The 21,210-nt window shown below is 42.7% G+C and overlaps 2 protein-coding genes across 3 annotated transcripts in view; one reads left to right on the forward strand and one right to left on the reverse strand.

Annotated features, from left to right (window-relative positions):
• LOC135974151 (serine/arginine repetitive matrix protein 2-like) overlaps window positions 1–21,210 on the reverse strand; it is a 994,828-nt gene that overhangs the window by 687,545 nt on the left and 286,073 nt on the right. The gene's annotated exons all lie outside the window — the stretch shown is intronic.
• LOC101934828 (caspase-8-like) lies at window positions 54–16,581 on the forward strand. Of its 2 annotated transcripts, XM_065560923.1 has the most exons (10): window positions 54–958; window positions 1,107–1,171; window positions 4,060–4,398; window positions 5,830–5,935; window positions 7,383–7,521; window positions 9,708–9,767; window positions 10,325–10,416; window positions 11,151–11,262; window positions 12,900–13,389; window positions 14,302–16,581. In XM_065560923.1, the coding sequence occupies exons 3-10, from the start codon at window positions 4,088–4,090 to the stop codon at window positions 14,441–14,443; spliced, it is 1,452 nt and encodes a 483-aa protein (XP_065416995.1). In that variant the 5' UTR covers window positions 54–958; window positions 1,107–1,171; window positions 4,060–4,087; the 3' UTR covers window positions 14,444–16,581. The 2 variants fall into 2 exon arrangements, with proteins under 2 accessions (XP_065416995.1, XP_065416996.1); XM_065560924.1 differs by lacking the exon at window positions 1,107–1,171 and having other exon boundaries at window positions 820–958.

The raw sequence follows: 21,210 nt of genomic DNA on the forward strand, positions 1-21,210 counted from the left end.
AGATGTATGCAAACAGTTTGGAGTATAAAAGGTAAAAGTTGTTTGTATTTGTTGCACTGGATTTGAGACATGCTGGTCTCCTAGTGCCATTTCAGAGCTCTGAAATAAACTTGGCTTGCTTTCTCCCCTCGGTGTCTTTATTGGTGCCAAGCACACCGGGCGAGGAACCCCGTTTGCCATCTCGGGGCCCAGTTCTGGGTCAGGCAACACTCCTGCACCCCAAACTCCTCATTCCCAGCCCCACCCCAGAGCCTGCACCCCCAGCCGGAGCCCTCATCCCCCTCCCCCGCACTCCACTCCCCCGCCCCAGCCTGGAGCCCCCTCCCACACCCTGAACTCCTCATTTCTGGCCCCATCCCGGAGCCCGCACCCCCAACCAGAGCCCTCACTCCCTCCCGCACCCCAACCCCAATTTTGTGACCATTCATGGCCCGTCATACAGTTTCTATACCCAGATGTGGCCCTTGGGCCAAAAAGATTGCCCACCCCGGACTGAAGGATCCAATGGCAAAGCAGGGAAGTGGGACAGAGACAAACTTTAAAGTGGAAAAGCTTTTTGAAACAAGCATGTTTTTTTCCTGACCCTTTAATTCTTCATTTAGAGGAAACAACTCAAGTTTCCCTTCATATTAGGAGGTCTCCTGATTATGCTACCTGCTGTGCTCCAACTCCCCCATTTTTTACCAGTTATTTGTTTTATTTTTACAAGCTCTGTTTCCGTGTCTGCAATATTTGATTAACTGAAATTGTAATGATGACACGTTCTGGAAGTGAACAGCTCTATTGTCAATTGTCATTGTGTTGATATCACAATTTTCATTCTGTTGTCATTTAACTTAACCTACTACTATAAGTCACATGACAATACACTCAGTCTCGAGACCAGTCCTTTCCTGTTGCATGACTTCCTGTTGGGACTGAGAAGGAACAAGATCCACTGAGCTGACTGACTCCAAAAGTAAGTGAAATCCACACCCTTAAGTTCAATATCATTTTATGTTTGAAGGGAACTGAGTTTTGCTAGGAAATTTCATCCACTGATCTGCCTGACCCCAAAAGTAAGTGAAATCAATATCCTTAACTTCAATCTCATTTTATGTTTGAAGGCAACCGAGTTTTGCTAGGAACAAAATCCAGAGGGATTTCACCACTGATCTGCCTGACCCCAACAGTAAGTGAAACCAACATCCTTACCTTCAATATCATTTTATGTTTGAAGGCAACCGAGTTTTGCTAGACCAATATCTCTTTCTAGTTTTTCTCTTTTCCTGTTTTGGATTATAATCTAATGCCAGAAGACAATGGAGTTAGAATTTTTAGTACACTATCCGCACAGGCAGGCATACACACCTGCAGATATACTGTCTATTCTGTATACATATATAAACGATAGCAGTCAAAGTTTATAGAAAGTTTGAAAGTGAAAGTGAAATTAATGTAATTCCCTTTACAGTAAAGATCGTTTTGATGGCTATAAATTGCTTATACCTTAATCTAGGGGTATGCACGGGTGTCAGATGAGACCTGTTCCCCCAACCCTATATTGACAATTAGCTATCAAGTGGGTATTCTCTTTTTTTTTCAGAGAAGTAGCAAATAAGATCAAGCAGCTGAAAGCACCAACTCCTGTCTGAATGACTCATGTGCCTGTTCTCATTAGTTTTCATATGGCCCAGAGGTGCAGATTCTCATCTGTTTCTAAACTAATTTTGCATACATTTAAAAGAGAAATGAGCATCGGGGAACAGAGCTTTAGATAGTGTGCTCTGTAGAACAGGGAGTGAGTTTTACTGGGTTTTTCTAGACAAGAGTTTAAGGTCCTACTGTATAGTAACCAGTTAAATGATTGCCAATTAACTCAAGTGAACATACACGATTGTGAATGCTAATCCATACACTCCTCAAACCTTTGCAGTCTACCTTAAAATGGGTCCTCAAGTCAGCCACAAATGTTTGTGTCATGGCACAAATTATTGCAGAGTGTCTGGATTAGCATTTACAATTATATTAATTAACTCAAGTTTATTTGGCAACCAGTCAACTCTTTACCTCAGAATCACAAACCCTGGTCTACACAAAGCTGCCCTGTGTTCGAAGAGACCAACTGCAAGGGGCGAGCCTGACCTCATGGGGGGGTTTGGACACTGCCACCATACACATAGATTACTGACTCATCTGACAGTGGGAGACTGGCTTGCTCTTGCAAAGGGTTGCCATACTAAATGTTCTCTCGCAATTTCAGTCTCAGAATGGTGCCCAAATGAAAAAGAGAGGAGGAGAGAGACCTTCCAGGCATGCTAAGAGGGGGTCCCCCACAGGGCCCACTCAAAGAACTTCAGCCACCCCATAGATTCTTCCTCCCAAACCCTCACCCTCTTCCGAGACCCCTGGATGGCCCTTCTGCCTTTGCTGTCACAGAGGGAGCAGAGCACTGACTGGCACTCTCTGCAATGAGGCAGACAGACTAGCCCTGCTGTTCCCACACTATGGGCTGAGAATTTTTGGAGCCTCATGCTCCATATTCTCAAATTCAGAGGCCTGTTCTAAATTCAGTACAGTAGAACCTCAGAGTTATGAACAGCTCAGGAATGGAGGTGGTTTATAACTCTGAAATGTTCCTAATTCTGAACAAAACATTATGGTTGTTTTTTCAAATGTTTACAACTGAACATTGACTTAATACAGCTTTGAAACTTTACTATGCAGAAGAAAAATGCTGCTTTCCCTTTATTTTTTTTCGTAGTTTACATTTAACACAGTACTGAACTGTATTTGCCTCCCCCGCCCGCTGCCTGATTGCGTACTTCCAGTTCCAAATGAAGTATGTGGTTGACTGGTCAGTTCGTAATTCTGAGGTTCTACTGTACTGGTGTCCTGCCCTAACTGTAATCCAGGACTGAGAATTCAAAGGTCACTGGGGGCTTTGGGTGCACAGCGAAATGGGAAACGTGTGGCTCTAGCCCCTACTTGAGCTTTGGAAATGATCAGTATGCTCTTTAGCTGATCTGTATCTTACAAATGTGCAGTGTGATAGTAAATAGCTTAGCTTGTAAGTGAGCTGTAGTTTGCAAGTGCTGGAGACAACAAGTATAAAGTTAATTATCTTTCCTGTCTAAATTGGAGTGGCCTGGTTGCAGGGACCTGCAGCGGCCAGAAAAAAAATGTTTATAGAAGCAGTAGTAGCTTAGGGAAGCTTTTACTACAGTTGCGACACACATCTGTGATGACAGGTTTCAGAGTAGCAGCCGTGTTAGTCTGTATCCACAAAAAGAACAGGTGTACTTGTGGCACCTTAGAGACTAACAAATTTATTTGAGCATAAGCTTTTGTGGGCTACAGCCCACTTCTTCAGATGCACAGAATGGAACATATAGTAAGGAGAGATATATACATACAGAACATGAACATGGTCCACCTTTTCCTGTTCTGTATGTATATATATCTCCTTACTATATGTTCCGTTCTATGCATCTAAAGAAGTGGGTTGTAGCCCACAAAAGCTTATGCTCAAATAAATTTGTTAGTCTCTAAGGTGCCACAAGTACACCTGTTCTTTTTACATCTGTGATGGAGTAGTGTCCATGGGTCTCATTTATTGCTCAGACACTTCGTTGATTTTAGATGTAGGGGAAACGGGTGTCAGATATATGGATCTTGCTTCTGGGTAGCACTGAATCTTTAGAAAAAGAATAATGCTGACTTTCAAAAGAACAACAGGCAGGATCTAGGAAAGAAAAAAGGAAGCACTTGCATGCAGCTGGATTGATTCTGCGGCTAGAAAACCCCAAACATCCTCCCAGGGAAAGCAGGAGGAGCTTGTTTCCGTGACATTTTCTCTTACCTTTGCTTCTGTTCCCAAGTGCAGATTCCTAAAGCTGATGAATTGAAAGGGGACCAAAGAGAACTAACATCAAAACTATGACAGGGGGACATCAGATGTGTATTTTGTAGCATGTATCCATTTATTATGGTGCATTCCACGTGACGTGACTCCTTTGTAATTGTGTTGACCTCGCCCATCAATCACATCATTCCATCATCATCTCACTTTGTGTTTAGATCTGATTCCTCATCTTTCAGCCGTAAAATGAGTGCAGATATATACAAGCTTCTCTTCTTCATCAGCGAGGAACTGGACTCGGACACCCTGATGGCCCTGAAGTTTCTGAGTCTGGAGTACATCCCACTGAAGAATCAGGAAGACATTCAAGATCCCAAGGATTTCTTCCAAAAGCTCCAGAACAAGGGACTGATAGAAGAAGAAGATCTGTCCTTCGTAAAGGAGCTACTGTTCAGAGTAAACCGCATAGACCTCCTGACTGGTAAACTGAGCTCCAGCAGAGACGAAATGGAGAGGGAGCTTCAAATCCCAAACAAGGCAAAAGTTTCACCATATAGGTATGGAGTATGATAGTAAGGACCCTTTGGAGCCTCTTGGGCTTAAAAGGCCGAGGTAGAGGTGTTCTGTTATGTCCAGCTTCATTCTTGTTTCCTACCTGAATTGTCTTCCATTTTAGCTCCCACACAAATCCAGGGAGAATTTTATTCTTTTCAATCTGGCTCTGTGCATCTTGCACACTTAAGGACAGGTATTTAGCTCTATGCCTCTAATGCTATTGATTGTGTCCTTGGTACTATTCTGACAGAAGTGACCTCTCCATTTTTCTAAAGAGACCCAGTTTCCGAAAAGGTTTTTTTTCTGGAAATTATCTCACAATCATAGTATTGTATTGTAACTAGAGAGGGGTCAAGCAGGCTTTGGGTTGGATTTGGTCCTCTCAAATCCAGACAGAGCCTAAGTCTTACCTAGGTTACTTGCAACCTGATGTGTGCTATGTACTGTCTCATTCCTGGAAGCATTGCCACTGAGTGCTTCTGAGAGCAACTATTTTCACTTTGGACTGCACTGATTTTCTGATACTGTGATGTTGTTCTCAGCCTTGGCTTTCAAGGATGTTGTACATGTAGTAAGATGAGGCCCTGAAACATAAACTCTTGTATCAAAGGCCCAGTCTGAGGCCTGAAGCCTGAACCAAAGTACTTCCAGGCATTGCTAAGCAAAAGCTGGGCTGTGAGCCAGAGGCAGGCCCCACTCACAGAAGCTGGCAAGAAGAGGGCTGCTAGAAGCAGGTGCATCCACACATAAGTGCTAATAAGAGGAACTTGTGCCAAGATGGCATCAGAACACTCCACAGAGATAACAAGGAACAGGCAGGTGCATCTTAAAGACAGGGTCAAAAGGACAGCATGATGGATAGATATGTTTGAAACAACATGATCAAAGGAGGAGACAGCACCCTAATGAGCCAAGGGGCTGTACTTCAATACGTCAGTAGGGATGAGTAATCTGTCCTGTAACTGTATAAAAGTAGGTCCTGGAGTGCACATCTTTGTCTGGCTTAGGGGGCAGTGGAAAGTCCTGCCACTGACTGAGCCGGTCCATTGCCAGGAGGCACAAATTCGTAGTATGTCCTGTAGAGTCTACGGGAAACTATTACTGTGCTTCGTTTGACAATAAACCTGGCCGGGTTCCTTTGTACCTTACTAGAGTCTGTGGTCTTTGGAGGTTCTCTCGGGGTTTGCTGTGTCAGCTATCTGCGCAGAACTGGGGCAGCACACAGAGGGAACACGCACGCAGCCGACTGTTGTCATCATCGAACAAGAGCAGAGCACCACACCGGTAGCTACTGACAACAGTACATAGCAGTGATAAGGATGAAGCAAATCCTTTTACTGTGGACCAGCCCGTCAGGCACATGGGGCTTACCTGACAGCATTTAGGTAATCTTCATTTTGGCTAATTTGCTTCCTTTCTTCCCTTACTGTCAGGCAACTACTTTACAGAATCTCTGAAGAAATAACTAGTGAAGAAGTTGCCAGTGTAAGATTCCTGCTGCAAAAGGAGCTACCAAAGAAGAAGCTTCAGGACAATGCTGTAAGAACACTTGATCGTGGTGGCTTCTTGTGCATAGTTGGTTCTGAGTCTCTGGCTATGGCTATGCTACACCTTAAATTGACATAAGTTATATTGCTCAATGGTGTGGTTAGCCACCCCCCTGACTGACATAACGAATGCTGACTTAGTGCTGAGCACACCGGTGCGTAAGTCGATGGGAGAGCTACCGCCAGCAGGGACTGGAGTAGTTAAGCCAACGGGAGCTCTCTCCCGTCAGCTTAGAGCGGCTACACAGAGAGCTTACAGTGGCACAGCTGCAACAGTTCAGCTGCACCGCTGTAAGGTCTGTAGTAGCCGTAGTCTAACTCTTTCCTCGAAGGAGGTAGCGAAAACAGGTGCATGTAAATCCCAGCCTGCAGTGGGGATGGCTCATGGTAAGTGGAAGAGCTGTGAGATGGTCTCTATTAGAAAAAGGGTCCTTCTTTCTCCCTCCTGTCTTAGTCTCCTTTCCACACCATTTCATCAGTCTTTCCCACATTCTCATTGTCTTATCCACACCATCCATCTCCCTGCCTCTGCCTCCCACAAATTCAGCACACTCCTCTCCTCTACCCACTGCTTTCAGGGTATTGATGTTTGGGTGGCACCCAAAGGAGGAGGATGTGGTCTGGAGAAAAAGCACAGGATTTGGGAGTCAGACAATCCTAAATTGTAATCCTGGCTCTGCCAATGACTCGTGTGGTCCTGGGAAAGTCACGTAACCTTTCTGCCCCTTTCCTTATTTGTAACATTGGAATAATGATACTTACCTAGCTGCCTCCCAGGGTATGGTGAAGGTTAGATAGACAAATAACTATCTTTGAAGCACCCTTCCTGAGTCCATCATCCACAAGGCCTGCATTAAAACTCTCCCTAAAAGGCCCAAATCTGCTATGGTCCCTATGGGAAGATTAGCTGATACAATTACAACTTTGGGGAGTAATTAGGAATAATTTATGTAATGGAAAACCTACAGCAGTGTAACTAAATTGTTCTTTAAAAATCCATATTAGTTACACATCTGGAATAGAGATGCACTTATCCAGGGTTATACTACACTTTTTATTCTAGTTTAATTTAATTTGGTCAATTACTGGATTAAGCGAAACCAGTTTAAGAGTATCTACATTAGTGGTTTGCACTGCTTTAATGAAATCTATTTTGTTACATATGTGCAGAAAAACCATATGCAGACCAGCCCTAAAATCCCCTATCTTAGCTTAATTTATTTTCCCATGAGGTGGTTAATTCACATCTTGACACCCGCTAACACCTTCTAACTTGGTGTATTTCTCCACCCCCGCATCCTCCCAATTCTCTGTCTGTTTCTGTCTTCAGCCTGTCCTCTCCTCAGAGCAGGGAACCTTGCCTTCCTTTTGGTTTGAAAAATGCCTAATATGTTGGGGTGATACCTGAAACTAATACATAATCATATTTTTTTAAACAGACAATATTGAAGCTCTTTATAGAAATGGAAAAAGCTGGGATAATGAATGAAACCAAATTGAAGGTGCTGAAGAGTATTTTACGGGACGTTAGACCTGACTTGGCGCAAAGAATTAATACCTACGAAGTAGAAACACAAGGTAATGATTTTAAACTACCCATTTGAATATTCTTTTGACTGAGCCCCGAGGATCAAAGGAAGTGGGTGATGAGGGAGACTATTGAAAAATTGTTCTGCAGAGTATTATTTTCTGTGCTTTGACCAGTCTAGTTTTAAATGTCTCTAAGACTGAGACCTGCACCGCTTCCCTTGGGAGACTAGTCTGTAGACTTACAGATTTTGCTGGCAGTGAGTTGCAAGGCTTTATTTTCCCTGAGCTAGTGCAAAGGTTGGAAAGAAGATTCATGGAAAGGTTTTGAAAGGGAGGCATTTTTACTCAAGTCCGTGCCAAATGCTTTCAAACAGAAACTGGGACATTTCCAGCACTTCCAGTTACTGTGTTCTTGATGAGCTTTTGGGGATGAAGCAGTGACTTGTTCACCTGACAGGCCCAATGTTCAGGAAACAGTTAATGAGAGGCACCACCCAGCAGCCAGGGGAAAGTGAGAATACACAGATTTTCTCATAGCAGGTTCTCATTTGCATTTGGCTTAGTCATGTGTGTTTCTCTGAGGCCCCCTGGATGGCTCTCAGAGCATTTGGACCCTTTCTCCCAGCTATTCTAGGATGTACTTGTGAAGCATCGCCTGTTTGGTGAGTAGAGCAGATAATGGCTCTGAGGCAGATAGTGGCTATGTCTAATCTTGACTATAAAAATTCTCCCACCAGCAGTAGCAACAGTGGAAGCACAAGTGTCAACAGATCACTGTTGCTTTACCACCCCTTGTTGTCTAATGCCGCTCAGGGTAGGTGTAAACAGTACAGTAAACGTCAGTGGGCACCTGAATGATGTCTACACTAGGGGTAGGCAACCTATGACATGCGTGCTGAAGGCGGCACGCGAGCTGATTTTCAGTGGCACTCACACTGCCCAGGTCCTGGCCACCGGTCCGGGGGGCTCTGCATTTTAATTTAATTTTAAATTAAGCTTCTTAAACATTTTAAAAACCTTATTTACTTTACAAACAACAATAGTTTAGTTATATATTATAGACTTATAGGAAGAGACCTTCTAAAAACGTTAAAATGTATTACTGGTACGCAAAACCTTAAATTAGAGTGAATAAATGAAGACTCGGCACACCACTTCTGAAAGGTTGCTGACCCCTGGTCTACACAGTCGTGCTCCCCACTGCTACCTCTAGAAGCATTGCAACAGTGGGAGATTTCCAGGAATTTCTAGTGTGGACAAGATCTGTAGCCAAGGGGGAAAATTATTTAATTCATCTCTTTAGGTGGAGCAGGAAGGGGACATATTTTTCAGCCCTGTTGCCACTACAAAAAAATACCTTTTCAGCACAGCCATGTTTAAACATGATTATGACTTATTTTTGCTGGTCTAGATAGTACAAAAATGTCATAACTAGGGATGTAAAAATTTTACTGGTTAACTGATAAGCATCAGTCTATTGGTTTTGGTTAATGATTAAACTCTGCTGCCAGCTCTGCTCCCGGCCATGGGACCGGCAGCCGGTACCCCTTGTACTCCTAGTTTCCCGCCTATGTGAACTTCTTAACGGTTAACTGTTTAACTGATACTATTTTAAATCCTATTTACATCCCCAGTCATAACCGTGCTGGAGAATTATGTTTTAACCCTAGTAGATGCCTGTGTTACAACCATTTTTCACAATCCTGTTTAAATATTATTTCTGTAGTATAGACAGGGCCTTTATCTCAGCCCAGGGCAACAGAAATGGTCAACCTGTCAATGGGCTAATCCATCACCAGGAGGGCACGAGGGGAACCCATTCCTGGAGGGGAAGAGAAGAGAATCATCAGTCATTAATGGGAAAAGGGATCTCCTCCAAGATCTAAAAATAAAACTTCAAGGGAACTCTTATTCAGTGGGACGTGACAAATATAGCGAAGAAGCTGCAGAACTGGTACAGCCACAGGGTTTCTTTCCCGTGTTGAAAACTGGTGTCAGTTGATCATGATCTAATGTATTGACAGTTTAGAGAGAGCGAGGCTCACCAGAATTGTATGTATACTGGATGAGTTGCTTCGTCTGCCCAGGCTGTTTGTCCTTTAAGACTTCAGGGTAGTTTCTGTTGAAGACTAGGCGTGTAGCTAACCTGATGCCTTGAGAGTCTTGCTGCACTGAGACCTGGGATAGCCTCGGTTGAATTTGTCCATCATTCTTCTTGTCTCTTCCCGTTTCAGCCCCAGATGAATTGATCACGAGCTTGGAACCTCCTTTTCAGAGCCTGACACTTAGCGAAGGTATTTTGTTACCGCTCCTTAAGTAGATTAATAAATTATAAGGCCAGAAGAGACCCTTGTGATCAGGTCTGGTCTCCTGTATAACACAGGCCTTAAGACTTTCCCTGAATTAATTCCTGTATGAACTAGAGCATAGGCTCACTTGATTAAATGTAACTTAGCTAAGAGTCCGGTCACTGCCCTATCCGTGAAGATGTTTGCTGCCTGCATTGTTTCCCACCTAGATTCTGAAGCCTGTACAGATTTCATGGTCAGTGCCATGGAGACTCAGCCTCTTGATTCATATGGTTAAAAATAGGACTAATCATCGCTAACTAAATACACCTAAAACCAACCTGATGTTAAGCAGTGGTAGGCCCATAGGTGCTAAGGTATAGACGTTATCTAAGTGGTAAATTAAACAATGATGAAAATGTGAGCAGTTCTCCATGTTTTAGGGGTTGGAAGTTGTCCCCACCCCACTCCTTCAGATCATTTGGATACCATTCTTTGTACTGAATTATGTTAAAGTTAAGACACCGCTTTTGACACTAAATGTCCTTTCATGCCCCTTGTAGGGCATATTCACCAGGAAGTTCCCTGCCCTAAAACATGTGCATTTGCGGGCCCAGGTGAATCGGGAGCAAAGGAAGCAGCGTCAGTGCCAAAGGTGAGAAATCCTGATGTTTACCTTGAACTGCTGCTCTCTAAATCCCATTTACAAACCCCCCTACAATTGTTGGTGAGGCTCTAGGGAGCCCTCATCCAGAATACAAGAGTAAACCCCACTCTTTGCTGTGTTGCCTGAGGATCAACACCCTATTAGGGTTAGTGGCAGGAAACAGAGCAATGTCTGCCATTGGGGGAGGGGGGAGAGGGAAAGAGAACCACCAGGACACCCTGAAGCAATTGGAGAGTTTCCGGCAGCCATGGTTAAAGACATCCCTCCCTCCCTCAAATCATGCTGAATGAATGGATAAGAATCAATGAACCTCATCAAGCAAAGGAGGGAGGGAGCAGGAATCTCAAAGGTAGCCCCCACTACGTGCTCTGGGTGGGAGGTATTGGGCTGGGCTGGGGACAAACACCTGCTCCCGTTCCCTCTACTCCAGAACACTAATCTCGCCTTAGGGGAAGGAGGGAGTGCTCAGGGGGGAGGAAATAGGGTTCTTATTTCCCCACTCCCTTCCATCCCCCTGCAGGCAGAGGTTAGAGCTGTCCTAGATTCACAGACTTCCCCTGCACCGCGTCCCCAGCACCCCAGCCTGTGGTAGGTCTGTGGGGCTTAGATGAGGCGGGGTAACAATCTGTGCTTAGTCCCATTTCTCTTTTGGGTACCTTAAAACCCACAGCTCTTTATGCTGCTTTTGCGATCTTGTCATTATGCTCTGTACATCTCTACAGCTCGAGAACCCCTACACGATGGACAATAATCCTCATGGCTATTGTGTGATACTGAACAACTCTGATTTTAAAAATCCTGATGAAACCAGGAGAGGCACAGACAAAGATGCTGGTAAATATTTTGCTTGTTGAACTACTGCGGGGGTTTTCAAAGTTGGACTTTGTATGAGGGAACCATTTAATCTACCCTCCTTTGTAGAACGGATAAGCTACGGTGTTGTCACTCTTTCCTTTCACAAGACCACTCTCACTAAGCTCCCTTCCCTGCATGGTTGGTTTGACAGACATGTCGGCCATTATGGTATCAGAAAAGCTACAGTATTTAGGCTGTCTCTTCACTGCCAAAAAGGGTGGTCTTATTAGAGCTTGATAATTAACCTGTGTTAGCTTTCTCCCTATAAAAGCCTAATGGAGATACAAGTAGTTTTTACCTTGTAGTTGTTTGTTAGGTGAGGTCAGCACTACACTCCCGACCTGTGGATGACCTCACCTCCCTACACTGCAGTACACTGTCTCTGCCAGGATTTTACAGCCTGAGAGCTGACTCAGATTAGTTATCTTGCTGTAAAAACACCCCTTTTAGTCTCCTTGTCAATTCCTCCAGTAGAATTTGTCTGTTTATAGCTGATAGACTTCTTTTTACCCTCGTGGACAGAATATGCTAAAAATGTAGTTTAAGGAAGGAAAGTCTTTCTGTTCTGGGTACAAGCTATTGTTTATAGAGTGTGTATATATGTGTGTGCCTTTTCTGCTATGTTGTCTTTCTGCTTGATGACTTCTTTTTCTCTCTATTTTTTTTAATAGTTCTTAGAACTGCCATAAAGTCCTTAAGCTCTCAATTCTGTGTTCACTTAACCTACAGTCTACAACTGGAGGATATAAGGAGACCACACTGCCAGTTAGAAAGTGTTCTGATCCAGTAGATAGACACATCTGGTTGCATCAATGCTCAAACAAATCCAACTATCTTATCATCTTGCCATTTGCCTCTAAGCCCTTCCTCCTGCAATAACTACATGTCTATCTGAATCCACACATCCTTCCTTTTTAACGCCGCATCTTAAAAAAGCCTATATGGCTGAATTTTAACACTGACCCCTTTCCAGTTGCTCGTTTCCCAGTCACCCTCTTCTCTCTAGGAGACTCTTCTCGCCCATTACAAAGCTAAGTCAGCAGGTACTGGGAAAGCTGTGTAGATCCTTACCTTTGTTAAAAGCCAGTTTCTGCTGCCCTTGCTCTGCACAGAGGAGTTAATTTCAACAGGATTATTTGCAGAATAAGGAATTACTCCTTGGAAGAGTGGCAAAATCCAGTCTTAAATAAGTACATCATCCTTCTCTTGTTTTATCAAGAGCTATTCATAAGTATCTCAAATCTCTGGGCAGCATGAAGTTGGTGAAAGATGCTTAAACAAACTAAACTCTCATAATGTATAATGATTAATTGCTATGGAAGTAAAACCTGCTTTTTTCTGGGAGGACCGCATGATGCTCAAGGCAAAGGCATTGTATCAGGAGTAAATGAATGGCTGTGTATTTCTTGCTAGGGCAATATCATTTTGATCCAAGAGGACTGACCGGGTGTGGAACAATAAGGTGGGCTTCTTCGTGGGACTGTAACACTTTCCAAACTGCCTGACAGTGTCTCTTGTTCTCCAGTGCAGTGTCTGCTACAGTTTCATCTTCTTCCCTCTCTTCTGTTTCTTTATGTTAAATGAGTGCTGACTCTCCCTCTCCCTTTCTCTTCCAGAGGCTCTGAAACGGGTCTTTGAGTGGCTTCAGTTTGAGACAATTGAGCACCGGAACCTAGAAGCAGAGGAAATCTGTAATACAATCAAAAAGTATAGCAACATGGACCATAGCAACATGGACTGTTTCATTTGCTGCTTACTCTCACATGGCGAAAGAGGTAAAGTACGTGGGACAGACTGGAATTCTGCAGCCGTCAAAGATCTGGTCTCCTGCTTCACTGGATCTGAGTGCCCCTCTCTCGCTGGCAAACCCAAACTCTTCTTTATTCAAGCCTGCCAAGGTAAGAGAGGGCAGAAAAGTATCCCAGTGAAAGAAGATTCTTCTCGACAGCTGGAGATAGATGCTTTGCCCTTGCCTTCCATTCCTGACTGGGCTGATATCCTCATTGGTCTGGCTACAGTGGAAGACTTTGAGTGCTACAGATACATAGAGAAAGGCAGCGCGTTCATTCAGTGCCTCTGCAAGGAAATAGAGTCTTTCTGCCCACAGTACGTACTACTCATATTCCCCGTTTTAATAGCACGTAGAGGACTGATGAATTTGTCCCAGAAACACTTTCTTAAACTAACTTAGTAGAAACCCATTGACAATAGTACTTTCCACTTATTGTATATAGCTCTTTGCATCTTCAAGCACTGTATGTTCGTTAATTAGACCTCACAACCTCTCTTTCACGTCGCTAAGTGTGTATTGTTGTTCCTGTTTTACAAATAAGACCGACTTAAAGTGACTTGCCTGAGGTTACATGAATCAGCAGCATAGTCAGGATTATATTGCTGGATCTTCAGGCGCCCAGTCCCCAGCTCAATCCTCCACACTGTGCTCCCTCCCCAGCTGTCTCCTGTATAGTATTTTACAATATTAAATGACCAATGAGTTTGTTCTTCCAATGGGAATTAATGGGAGTCAGTGGAAGCAATCAAATCTTTTTAGTAAAGAACAATGGCAAGAACCTCTCTTCACTAGGCTGCTGGTCTATAAAAAAAGAATTGCTAGTGTTTTGGTTTAGAAATGAAGGGAAATGGTGTCTGGTGATAAGTCTTGTGTAGCATCATGGAGAGCTGGGTGAGGGATTGTGTTCATTTGTGTTCTCCATATTATCTAAATGCTGTTCCTAACCAGTACCAAGAGGGAAGACAAATCTCACTTGGTAGAAAAACTTACACTGAGTGGCCTTTCTGAACTTCTTTTTTCTTCAGATATATGTGGAGTGTAATAGTTACATAGTAGAGTATTCAAACTGGGGGACTAGCCAGGAGTACGGGGAAGCCATTGTCCTTGTCCCAAGGGATCATGGAATCAAGCAAACATGGATAACTTCCCAGACCAGCCTCGAAGGCCTAGTTTGAAAGTACCATGTATTTCTATGTAACTCTTTTTTCCCTTGTAATGTGTTTAAGGTACGTGGATCTGCTGACAATCCTGACACAAGTCAACAAAAAAATGGGAGAAAAAGAGTTTAATGGGAAAAAGCAGATGCCGGAAATAAAATCAACCCTGCGGAGGAAACTGATCTTCCAGGTGCCAACGCTAGACAATTAACCAAAGCAATAAGAAGTCTGAGATACACTAAATTAGGAATTTTGGGATGGATTCAACTTGCAGTTCCAAAAGACAAATGGACTGGATTTGTTCAGTTAGGTCCCAGTCCTGCAAGGTACTGAGGGCCCTCAACTCTCAGATCTCCATCACTGCAATGGCTCAGCGTCCTGACTTCCAGATCTGCAGCTGTCCAAGTCACCAAATGTGCGTAAGCAAAGGGGCTGAGTGACTGACCTGCATCTGTCTACTTTAGTAGGAGTTGAGAGTGCTCAGCACCTTCTAGCATTGACCCCTTGGTCCTGATTTCAAATGAAGACGCACTCTGCAAAATCTTGATTCCCAAACAATGAGGAATTGTACAGTTTCCATTTGTCAATGTTATTCATAGATGATAAGGCCAAAAGGGACCATTGTGATAATCAGGGATCTTAGTTTTCTGAGATAAGAAAATCCCCCAAATTCTCCAGTAAAAAACCATAAAAATCCATATTTTTCCACAATTAAAATTAAATGCTGAATTTTAGTTTCTCTAGCCACAATATGTATAGCTATCAGTTGAACGCAATGTTTCATTGATATATTTACAATTTTTAAAGCAAGTTCAAAGCCTACCTGTGCCATTGGGTGGGTGTGGCGGGAGGATAGCTCAGTAGTTTGAGCATTAGCCTGCTAAACCCAGCGTTGAGTTCAGTCCTTGAGGGGGCCATTTAGGGATCTGGGGTAAAAATCTGTCTGGGGATTGGTCCTGCTTTGAGCAGGGGGTTGGACTAGATTTGTATGTCTGTATTCTATATTTTCAGAAAATTGTGTGTGTGGGGGGGGGTTTAATGCATAAACACTTGAATGATACAGTCACAGTGAATTGTTTCTTTACTGTTGATGGTCCTGCGAGTTCAGCCTCTTGTTTTCATTTCTTTTCATTCAGTTTGTTTAGCACTTTCCATGTGTTCTACAACTGCCTGCCTTTGAATGTAATCGATAGCCTTGCTGCATACAGAACAGAACAGGACATTACCATCAATGTGAAATTTTTCCTTGCCAAACTCAGTGACACAGTCTTTAGGGGTGATTTTTAAAGTTTTTGGCCTCTTTTCATAACTTTAATTACTCACGTCTGGAGGCTGAAGTGAAATTTGGGATGCATTAAAACGCAAACCCCTATATGCTGTTGAGTAACCTCTATACACTGGAAGCAGTTTATTGGAGTATGTTTAGCTATGTACATTTAAAACGCATTCAAAAATCAACCACAAGAGGGGGAGGTTGCACGCATTGAATAAGTGACACCGGTACTTTTAGTAAAATTTAGTTAATAGTTAATATATGTTTTTATTTGTTCACAAAATGTAAAAACTGTTTTTTTACAGAAAATCTCTAAATTCCATTTTTTTCCGTGGCAAATGGATTTCTAGGATCCCTGGTGATCATCTAGTCTGACCCTCCTGTATTGGAGACATAGGACTTTCCTGAATTAATTCCTGTTTCAACTAGAGCATAACTTCTAGAAAAACATCCCGTCTTGGTTTACCAAAATCCATCTTTACTATCTCAACCCGTGCCCTTCCTGACCCCCCGTCACCTCCAAAAAACCTTCCTTGATTTGCATTCTTGATTTACAGATCTGATCTTGGGAAGATTCCACATGGTTCAGACACAGTTTCCATTACCTGCATGGACAGAGAAAATTAAGCTATACATTACCTAGGGGATCAGGTCTATCGCATGGTTCTTAGGGGAAAAAAAGTCCCTTTGTACAGTGACCATTTAATTAAATCCGCAAGCAGGAAACCACCATTTTAATCATGTTTTGCATTTGTACTTTTTTTACTTAAGGAAATGTTGATTTCTCATTAGTTGGTAACCACCAAAGCCTGTTGACTTGCAACTAAATATAGCCTTTACACTAAATTTGGTGGTAATTTTTGCTAACTGGGAGGATACACTATATCTGTACATATTTATTTAAGCAACAATATAGCTTAACTTATATTTATTCAGCTTCTTTGTTTTGACATTTTTGATTGTTAGAAAATGGTGAATGAGGCATTTTGTTTTTAGTAGATGATTAATTTTTTTATTTGTGACCTTTGTCACACTCTATTTGGTGGAAATTCAAATTAAATTAAAATTCAGAAAAATAGCATTTTATTGTTTTTATTAAATAAAATGACCTTAAAAGTGCATAAGAAAAAAGTTTATCAAACCATTTAAAACTAACCAATTTATTAAACAAAGGCAGTGTTATCTGTGTTTAATGAATTTAACTGATTTATTTCTGGTTACCATGTCCTTCAAGATTTTAAAACTAGTAGATCTTACTCTCTCAAACTTACTTTTTATTCATAGAGTGGAAGAGAAAAACAGCATTCCTCCTTTTTCAACTTCCAATTGGGTTCTTAACTTTGAATGAGCTAGTACATGAACTGAACTAGTTGAATAAACTGAAATGAAGAAAATATTCTCTCTGCACCTATGAAGATTCAAATTTGTTTAGCACTTTAAAAAAATGTATTTGTATCCACCCAGACAGTGACCAAGGAACAGGATGATAATATAACACTTTGCACTTCTCTAGCTCCTTCCATGTGAAGGGTACTGATAGGGGTGGGAGGGTGGGGAAAGGGATAGAAAATACAGGACAATTTGCCCGTTTTTAAGAAAAAGTCAGGACACCTGCAGGAAGGCTTAAATACGGGACATCTCGTCATCCTAGCTATGTTACAGAAAGGAGCAGTATGTCTTACAGAGGGTAATAACCACATCAGTGGAAGGGGTTATGATTATGCCATAGTTATAAGCAATCTAGTGATCCGTTGGATTCTAACATTTGATTATTTATTAAAACATTTATCAATCATTTACTAATCCTTTATAAATATACTAAGGCTCCATTTATAAACCTCGTGACTAAGAGAATAGTGTCATGATGCCTTTAAATTAAACATTCTTTTCTATTCCTAAAGATAAGGTTAAATCTGTGAAATTTCTAGAGGTTAGCCTTGTCTCTCCTATACTTGGAGTTCCTTTGCAAATTCTTCAGATTGGATTACAACAGCTGCACATGACACTTACTTGACACTTAGGGTATGGCCACACTTGCAGATGTAGAGCACTGTGAGTTAAATCCGCCTTCGTAGAGCACAGTAGGGAAAGTGCTGCAGTCTGTCTACACTGACAGCTTCAAGCGCACTGGCAGCATTGGGACCGGTGCATTATGGGCAGCTATGCCAGCATGCAAGTGACGGCAACGTGCTTTTCAAATGGGGGTGGGGTGGAGTGTGACAGGGAGTGTGTTGTGTGTAGGTGTGGGGGAGAGAGAATGGGTTTTTGGGGTGCTGAGAGTGTGTCAGCACGCTGTCTCGTAAGTTCAGACCCTCCACCCTCTCTCCTCTTTCTCACTCACTCAAAGCAAACAGTAAATGTTTGCTTTTCTCAGAGCTGATAAGCAGCTGGCTTCTCCGCAACGGAGCTTTGAAAGGGCATTTCCGCATTTCTGCAGCCGATTTCACAACAATGACAAGAGTGGCCACTTGACTTAAGGGGATTATGGGACGTTTCCGGAGGCTGATCACAGCGCAGTAACGCAACACCTCGTCCACACTGATGCTGCGGCGCTCCAGCAGGGGTGCAGCAAACGTTATTCCACTCGCCGATGTGCAGTACCAGCAGCACTGTAGCTGCGGAGTCAGAGCGCTCTACATGCCTTGCCAGTGTGGACGGGGAGTGAGCTAGGGTGCCTGGGGCTGCTTTATTGTGCTGTAACTCGCAAGTGTAGCCAAGGTCTTACTCAGCATATACTTTCAGATGCAGTTGTCTGGAATGTGGATGCTGTTGGAAAGCGGGAAATGCTGAGATTAAGTGAGGTAGGAACCGATAGTTGTTCTGTAATAAAAGTAAGAGAAACCCTCACAGAACAGCAGTGAGATTTATCTTGAATTTTATTTGTTGCTTCTGTGACCATGGGTTTTAGGTGATTTACCTCCCCCCCCCTCCCCAATGTATGTGAACTGTTCTTGAAAGTTCTACAGGATGCCTGCTGCCCAAACCAAAAAGAATATAATCTCTTTGTGTTACTATATGACAAGTATCAGACTTCAGATTTGTCTGTGTAACGCCTAAGACTGTGGTCAAGATTCTCAGGATAGCTAGTGATTTTGGTGCCTCAATTTTTGGGGGTCCAATTCAAGAAACCTTAAAGAGACTTGAGCTACCTTCCAAAAATCAGATCCCTTTAAAAGTACCTCAAACTGAGCACCCCAATCACTAATCATGTTTGAAAATCTTAGCCTCTCAGATATTAAATTATAGTTTAAAAAAACAACAACAAAAATAACTGGACTTTCTGGGCCAAACTCAACCCTGGCGTTAGCAGCAGGCCAGCAGCAACTCCATTGGAATCAGTGCAGAAAACTTAATTGGCATTAATGTGTGTTTGTACCTGCTAATACCAGGGCTCAATCTGGGCATCTATATTTTGAGAGTTAATTGGATGTGGAAACAGGAAAATAGAAGTTTCGATGCAGATATTTGAAATGTTATTGGTTTACACCACTGTATGTGTGGCTGTGGATTTTTCTAAGAAGAGAGGGGCATAGTGGCGCTGGGGGGCAAATGGGAAGGAAAGGTGATTTTGGTCTTGGCAGGAGAGCTCTGCTGCAAGTTGAACTGTGTGAACAAAGCATTCCTACAGCTGTGCGGCCTGTCTGAGCCTTTCTGCTTGCCTCTTATCTTGTTTTTCCATTTTCTGTAAGTCCCTTTCTCCTTTTATTCAGCCCTGTTCAGAATGTCATCCGTAAATTCATCCCAGCTGACCAGGTCATCGTGAACCACTCTTGGTTCGGGGTTCGGTGCAGTACCCTACATCTAGTCCAAGTCCTTGTGTCATAACTATAAAGGGAAGGGTAACAACCCTCCTGTGTACAATACTATAAAATCCCTCCTGGCCAGAAACACCAAAATCCTTTTACCTGTAAAGGGTTAAAGAGCTCAGGTAACCTGGCTGACACCTAATCCAGAGAACCAATAAGAAAACAAGATACTTTCAAATCTTGGGGAGGGAGAAGGCTTTTATTTGTGTGCTCTTTGTTTTGGGGGTTGTTCGCTCTTGAAACTAAAAGGAACAGAACATCAATCCATGCTCTCCAAATATTTCTAAACAAGTCTCTCATATTTCAAACTTGTAAGTAACAGCCAGGCAAGGCGTGTTAGTTTTATCTTTGTTTTCTCAACTTGTAAATGTTCCTTTGCTAAAGGAAGGTTTATCCCTGCTTTGCTGTAACTTTAAAAGTAAGGCTAGAAGGGGTTCCTCTGGGCTCTTTAAATCTAATTACCCTCTAAAGTTATTTTCCATCCTGATTTTACAAAAATATTTTTTTCCTTTTCTTTAATTAAAATTCTTCTTTTAAAAACCTAATTAATTTGTTATTGTTTTAAGATCCAAGGGTTTTGGATCTGTGTTCACCAGAACTAATTGGTAAGGGTATACTCTCAAGCCTACTCAAAAAAAGGGGTGTAAGGTCTCAAATCTGCCCAGAAAAGGGGGGGGGCTAAAAACTTAAAAAATATTTTAAAAAAGGCAAAGTTCCAAGTGGCTCTCCTCTAAAATTTAAAACATGCTTGGTGGTGGCAGCTTACTGTTAACCTAAGCTGGTAAATAAGCTTAGGGGGCGTTCATGCGGGTCCCCACATCTGTACCCTAAAGTTCAAAGTGGGAAAAAAACCTTAACACCTTGTAAAACAGGCGTGATGATGGGGCGATCTCCGAGGTTCAGTTCTGGTCCCTGGTTTGGTGGTAGTTGGTCTAGAGCCACTTAATCCACTCTCTGCACTGGTCACTGGTCCAGTAAATTTCCAACACTGCCAGCATCTTTGCTATTTGCTGGTAGGCCTAGTCATTCCTGGGACTCTTACTAAAACTGAGTGCCTTGCTCGCCTCACACTGGAGATTCACCAAAATCTGTCTATGTTCCTGCAATCAGGAGCATGCTTGGAAAAGGACTTATTCTGGTTAGTGGCCATGGCAAAGTCAGAAGAATGTTCATTGTGTTTGCATCTTAGCGATCAGAATAAAATGGAAGGGTTAATAAACACCAAGCTGTCCTTGAACAAACAGAGTTGCCTCTGTTATCTGGGAGTCAACTGGTGAGGGCTAGAGAGGACAAAGAAAACCCACCTAAGGGGTTGTGGGAAAGCACTGGCAGACTCCCAGGGCCTGAGTCCACATGGTGAAACAATTGGGCTTGAACCCTGGTTCCTGTTTTAGACGTAGGCTCAGACCCTCCACCCCCAAAAGGTTCTATGACCTTGGGTCTGAGCCACAATCCAAGACATTTGTGTGTAGACAGAAGGGGGGTAGCACCTGAGCCTGAGTCTCAGCCTGGGCTTGCATTGCAGTGTAGACATACCCTCAGATATTATTATGATAGGCAGCAGTGTAGATAGGCAGATAGATAAGTGTTAGCAAGAGTCATACTGAACAGAAAAGTGTTTTGTTTTGTTTTGTTTTTTGTGGTCCTAATACTTTTGAGTAGAAAATTCTGCTTCATTGCTTTGTTTGGGAAGTCCCTAAATTTCATTCGTGGGCTTCCCCCCCAATCTTTTTCTCTTGCAGTAAAACAACTACTCACCATGACACCACTTTGGGAATTTCCCCACCCAATATGCTATTTTAAGTGCCACAGATTTTCTGTAGGTAGAAAACTTTTTCCAGGCAGCACCTTTATTCCTACCTTGGCCTGAATCATCCTTTACTTACATTGGTTTTACAT

Source organism: Chrysemys picta, chromosome 11 (assembly GCF_011386835.1).
Source record: "Chrysemys picta bellii isolate R12L10 chromosome 11, ASM1138683v2, whole genome shotgun sequence".
In the NCBI taxonomy this organism is placed as follows: domain Eukaryota; kingdom Metazoa; phylum Chordata; order Testudines; family Emydidae; genus Chrysemys; species Chrysemys picta.

Coding starts and splice junctions, on each gene's coding strand:
- LOC101934828 (XM_065560923.1), top strand. CDS start 4,088: ATGAGTGCAGATATATACAAGCTTCTCTTCTTCATCAGCGAGGAACTG. Junction 7,522..9,707: donor CTACGAAGTAGAAACACAAG/GTAATGATTTTA, acceptor TTCCCGTTTCAG/CCCCAGATGAATTGATCACG. Junction 13,390..14,301: donor ATAGAGTCTTTCTGCCCACA/GTACGTACTACT, acceptor AATGTGTTTAAG/GTACGTGGATCTGCTGACAA.